Source organism: Egretta garzetta, unplaced genomic scaffold, assembly GCF_000687185.1.
Source record: "Egretta garzetta isolate BGI_Z169 unplaced genomic scaffold, ASM68718v1 scaffold215, whole genome shotgun sequence".
Classification (NCBI taxonomy): domain Eukaryota; kingdom Metazoa; phylum Chordata; class Aves; order Pelecaniformes; family Ardeidae; genus Egretta; species Egretta garzetta.
In genome coordinates this window covers 1,462,544-1,468,462 of record NW_009259719.1, presented here as the reverse complement: position 1 = coordinate 1,468,462, position 5,919 = coordinate 1,462,544, and the positions used below count along the sequence as shown (strand labels likewise).

Here is a 5,919-nt window from a genome sequence, read left to right as displayed (position 1 = left end):
GGGCAGGGGCGAGGGCAGGGTGCTGCCCCTCGGGTGGTGGGTGGGTGCATGTGGCCAGGTGGGGTTGTCCTTAGCATCTCGCAGGCTCCCTTGGTCCCTGCGCTGGGCATGCGTCTTCCTCTGGGGCAGGAGGTGGTGGGGCATGCTTTGTTAGGCTGCCTGCTAGAAGGGTGTGAAGTGGCAGAGTCTCCGCTGGGTGGGGTGGAACAGGCTGGACGCCGTGGGGGAAAGCCTCCTAACGAGGAGACTGTGTCCCGTTAGCTCCTCCTCCCTCCCTCATCCCTTTAGTTTGGGTTTGTTTCTATTTATTTTGTGGTTGGGTTTGGGCATGGCCTTGGCTGGATGTGAGGCTGCTGCGATGTGGCTTCTTTGGCTCAAGCACCACTTGTCCATCAACGTTTGGACCTTGCTACTCTTGGGGAGCACCTGGCTACCGCTGGCGGAAGGCAGCCCCAAGTCTCCCTTTAGGACTTTCCCGGTTACAGACTGGAGCTTGACGCACTTGGTGGTCCACAACAAAACCGGGGAGGTCTATGTGGGGGCTGTCAATCGGATCTACAAGCTCTCCAATAACCTCACGCTCCTGCGGACCCACGTGACGGGGCCCGTGGAGGACAATGAGAAGTGTTACCCTCCACCCAGCGTTCAGTCCTGCCCGCACGGGCTGGTCACCACCAACAATGTGAACAAACTGCTGCTGGTGGACTACTCGGGGAACCGGCTGATTGCCTGTGGCAGTGCCTCCCAGGGTATTTGCCAGTTCCTGCGGCTGGATGACCTCTTCAAGTTGGGTGAGCCCCACCACCGCAAGGAGCACTACCTCTCCAGCGTCAACGAGTCGGGCACCATGTCTGGGGTCATCATCGAGGTGCTGAATGGGCAGAACAAGCTCTTCATTGGGACACCCATTGATGGGAAGTCGGAGTACTTCCCCACCCTCTCCAGCCGCAAGCTGATGGCCAATGAGGAGAACGCGGAGATGTTTGGCTTTGTCTACCAGGATGAGTTTGTCTCCTCCCAGCTCAAGATCCCCTCGGATACACTCTCCAAGTTTCCCACCTTCGATATCTACTACATCTACAGCTTCAGCAGCGAGCAGTTTGTTTACTACCTGACCCTGCAGCTGGACACCCAGCTCACCTCGCCAGACTCCACCGGGGAGCAGTTTTTCACCTCCAAGATCGTTCGCCTCTGTGTGGACGACCCCAAGTTCTACTCCTACGTGGAGTTCCCCATTGGCTGCATGCAGGACGGCATCGAGTACCGCCTGATCCAGGACGCCTACCTGACCAAGCCTGGCAAGGCTTTGGCCAAGTACCTGGGCATCTCGGAGCGGGAGGATATCCTCTTCACCATCTTCTCCCAGGGCCAGAAAAACAGGGTTAAGCCTCCCAAGGAGTCTGTGCTCTGCCTCTTCACGTTGAAGAAGATCAAGGATAAGATCAAGGAGCGTATCCAGTCATGCTACAGAGGAGAAGGGAAACTCTCGCTGCCCTGGCTCTTGAATAAGGAGCTGGGCTGCATCAATTCGGTAAGTTCCCGCTTGTCTCTACCCAAGCCAGGCTGTTTCTGGTTCCTGGTGGTGCTCTCTGGTCGGACCGTTCCTGGTGACCTGACCTGAGCTGTGTTTTTCCAGTGGGAGGACTGGCGCCGTTAGGGCTGGGCGCTCGGCTTGCTCAGTAGCATTCCTTGCAGAGATCGCGGCTTCAGTGTGGCCGACCGTCTGGGTTTGGGTTGCATCGGTGCCCACGGAGAGCCCCAAGCAAGGGGCCCTGTGCTGATGCAGGTGCCTGCTTCTGGTTCCCCTGCCCCATGGATTTGGGGGGTGTCGGTGAGCTAGGCTGGGAGTGTGGGATGCTCTGTCCTCAGGGCATCTGCTGCAGCTCTGTGGATGGCACATGTGAACTTGCGAGTGTCGTTTCACCTGGGGCTTGGCGGTGGCTGAGTGGAAGGTGTGGGGGGCAGTAGGATGTTGGGGACGGGGAGCGCAGACCTGATGGAGGAAGGTGGGGAGGTCGGTGGTCCTGGTAGAAGTTGGTCGTGCTCAGCGTGGAGAGACCACATCCTCTCCATGGAGTGCTGCAGAGGAGGACAGAAGGCACAAGGTGCTGTCGGTGGGGGGGGTTTGAGCGTGGCCAGTGTCAACTGTTGTCCAGAGGTGCAGGAGGTGAGTGCTGGCATCCCCGAACAGCGATTCCCAACCATGGGAGTGCTCCCCTGTGTTCCTGGAGATGCGTCCCTGCCTGGTGCTTGCATGGGCGTGTCTGGCCCCTGCTTGTGGCTCACCTGCTCTGTTGGGGGCCTAAGAGTGGTGGGCAATGGGGGACCTCCCGACTTGGCTCTCTGGGTTTGTTTTCCAGCTGAACTATTACTATGGGTGGATTTTTTTTCCAGGCAATGTTATAAACCATGAGTGGTCACAGGGATGCTACAGCTCTGGGTGACGGGGGGGTCTTACACTGGGCATCACCAAGCTGGGCTGGCTAGTCCCCTGGCAGGGTCAGATGCCTGGTAGAGAGGGGGTTTGGGGTGCTGGTGTGTGCATTTGGAACAGTCTGGTTGGGGTCCCAACACCCCTGCTATTGCCCACCTCTCCCCAGCCCTGCTTGCTGGTGCTTGGCGCCCATCACCAAGCCCCAGCCCTGCCTGAGCAGGGTTTTGGGTGCCTGGTGGTGCAGGCAGATGGGCAGGGGGTCCCTGCGGAGCAGCCCTGTCTTCCCTCCCGCCGTCCTCCCCGCAGCTCCGGTAGAGACAGCTAACAGCTGCCTGACAAAGTAAAGGGTTTGCTGTCAAGAGCGCTGGGCTCGCAAATCAGATTTTGGCTTTGAACTAATTCAATTTTGCTGGAAAATGATGAAATCATTACACTGCTGCCTGTTGGGTTGTGCAGCTGCTGGCTTTGGAGGAGGAGACGCTTGCAGCCTCCTCGTGCATTCCCGGCTTGCCTTCCCCGGTGCCCCACAGCAACACCGTGCCCCCCGGGTTTGGGGAGCGGGCTCTGACCCCTTTGGCAGAGCTTTGTGCTAGGAGGGTCCTGGGATCGCTACCCAGTGACCAGTCTGTGTGAGTGGGTGGATCTCAAGGTGCTCTTTGGGTCCTGCAGGCACAGCTCTTGCAGGGCGGAAGGATGTGTGCCGTGATGGGGTTGCTCTTGATTTTGAGTGGGTTGGGTTGGGGGGTGCCACTCTCCCCCAGGGGAGCCAGGTGGTGTTTTCTGTCCCCGTCCTGCTCCAGCTGCCAAGCAGAGCCCAGAAAGGCATGGCTGGATCACGAGTTTAGCCCTCAGCCCGTCCCCGTGCTGGGCAGAAGCCAAACCAGACCCCGTGGAGCATGTAACCTCTTTCTGGCAGGAATCTCTGCCCCTAATAAAATGCAGCCACCTCTGGGGTGGGTCGTGGCAGTGACAGATCTCTTGGTGGTGAGGGCTGGCCATAAAATAAAGGGCATGTTGGGGTTTTTTTTTAAGGAGGCAGAATGTAATTGCTCAAGTCAGTAGTTGCTTGGGATTTACACGCCTTTGGTATGGAAAACATGCCGGAAGCTCTTGCTCTGCTCCTTCGTGATGGCAAGGGGCTGAGGCTGGTCCACGCTGGAGGAGGCTTTGCTGGTGCCCTGCTCCCAGACCTCAATCAGTGCTGGGCCCAGGGATGCTTGTCCCCCAGTGCTGCAGGGCAGCTCCAATTCTCTGGAGTCAGTGCCGGAGCCAGGAGGAGAGGCCGCCAGGCTTGGCAGCCAGCTCGGGCGATGTTAGTGGTTCCTCCCCAGTGCTGGCGAGCGGAGTGAATTCCTGTCTCCTCTCTCTCTCCTTCTGGGATCCAGCGAGCCGGCAGCAGGAAGGGAAGCGACACCCCTCGTGCTCGGACCCATGTGTGGGCCTGCATGCACAGCAAAGGCAACTTGTGGGACTGTTTGGTCCATTCTCCTGCGTCAGCCTCACTGCCTAAATCATTCCTGCGTCTGTTCTGAGGTTTTGCTGCTCTTGGTGTTTCACTGAAGAGGGTTTTGGTTTTGTGTAGCCCGGCTCTTTGCTGTCCCTCTGCAACACAGGGGTCAAGGTCTGTGTGCCCGCGGCCAGACGTGCTCAGTGCATCTCCCCAGCATGCCTGTCCCCCCGTTCATGGGGCACGAGGGTCTGAGGGAGCAGGGCTGGGAGGGGGCAGCAAGTTGGAGCTGGAGTGGAGATGTTGCAGCAGGGAGCGATTCGGGGTTCCCGGATCCTCGACCCCCAGGCTGGCAGCGTGGGCAGAGCCAGTGCCCGGAGCTGGTAGGACGTGGGCAGCAGCACTGCCCAAGGGAGAAAATGAGTTTTGAGTGCTTGGTGGGGCTCGCTGCCCAGCCTGCTGGCACAGGGTGACGGCTGGTAACAAACTGGCCCAAACTGGGCCGGGATAAGCCAAATCCTTCTCAGAGACAGCCAGAGAAATGCAGATGTTAACTAAGTGTACAGCACTGGGGTTATTCCTGGGCAGCGATTAACGTGCAAAAAGCCTGGCATCCCAGCCTAGCACTTGGTACCTGCCTCCGGCAACCTCCTCCCTGGCCCTTCATGTCCCCTGCATCCTCCATGACAGCCCCTGGCGGGGCACAGGGGGCTGGGGTGTGCCTGTAATGGTGTTAACTGGCGAATTACTGGCTAATTAATAACACTGAGCGGTGTGAGCCTCGCCTCTGCTGTCTGCTCCCTCATTGCTTTCGTAAGTGGGCTTGAAGGGAAGCAATGAGACAAGGCACATCAAGGAGATGGCCCGCTCCTGCTCGCTCGGTGCTGTGGGCCTGCTTTCCTCGCTCCGGCAGGCTGCTTCTCCTGGGAAATCTGAGTTTCCTGACCCTATGTGCTAAAGGAAAGCAATGAAATAAAAACAAAGGAAAAAAAAAATAACACCAAACTCCCAGAACAAACCACCCCCACCTTGGGCTGAGGCCATGGTCCCTGCAAACACCCGTGCAAATGGGAGAGCGGGCAGAGCTCGACACCTCCTGCAGATCCCAGCATCTGCAAGCTGAAACACTGCAAGGTCACTGGCCCTCATGTGCCGTGGTGCGTGTTGGTCCCTTTTGGCACTGGTCAGGGGACAGCTGCCCCTCCATCCTTCTGCCTCTCCATCGCTCTGTCCCTCCGCTTTGCCTCTCCCCACAGCCTGCATCCGCCAGGGATGTCGGTTGGTGCCATAACCCCCGTACCGCTGCCCTTGGCCCGACCTCGCCATGCTGCCTGCCTGCGCTTCCCTAACGAGGCAGTTTTCTGTTAATGAGCTAATTGTCGGCGTAATTATTTATCGAGGTGGTGTCGGCATCGCGGCGGTGGCGGGCGCTCCTCGTGGTCCCGGAGCGCAGCTGTATTTGTCGTTTCCCAGAGAGTTTGTTGAGACAAAGCAGAGAGGAGTAAACACCGTAAACATCTCTCCTCTTGCATATTCAGCAGCGGAGGGGTTGGGGAAGCTGCAGATTGAGTTCAAGAGAGCAGAAACTGCACCCAGGGACTGCTGGGGCTTAAACACCTTCATGGCATTGCCCTTAACCCCTCTGCTGCTGCTGGTGGCCAGGTGGAAGGTGCTGGGATGCTTTACCCGGGGCAGAGGGGCTCTCATGGCCAGAGAGTGGTTTTTCCTAGTAAAGTGCCTGAAGGATCCTGGGTATCCGACGGGAGCTGGGTATCGGCTGGAGCATCGCTTCTGCCTCGCTCCATGGTTGGGAAGATAATTTTCTTGGATCTACTGTTTTAAAACATTTAGCCTGGTGATGCAGAGGAGGATGCTTAGTGCGTGTGCTGGCTGATGGACAGGAGAGGGTGCTTGCGAGGCTGGGGTTCAGAGGCTGGGTGCAGAGGTCCTAATTCCCTTCCCCCTTTTCCTGTGGTTGCAGAGACGCATGATGTCCCACGTTCCTGTTTTGGGGGATTGCCGCGTCTCTCATGCCTAG

General features: G+C 58.2%; 1 protein-coding gene across 1 annotated transcript in view; it reads left to right on the top strand.

The window, feature by feature from the left end:
* The first annotated feature begins 328 nt into the window (after window positions 1-328).
* The window catches only part of PLXNA1 (plexin A1), a 109,596-nt gene continuing 104,005 nt past the window's right edge, over window positions 329-5,919 (top strand). The window contains exon 1 of the mRNA XM_009639304.1: window positions 329-1,531. Coding sequence (XP_009637599.1) covers window positions 329-1,531 — 1,203 coding nt within the window. The remainder of the gene's footprint in view (window positions 1,532-5,919) is intronic.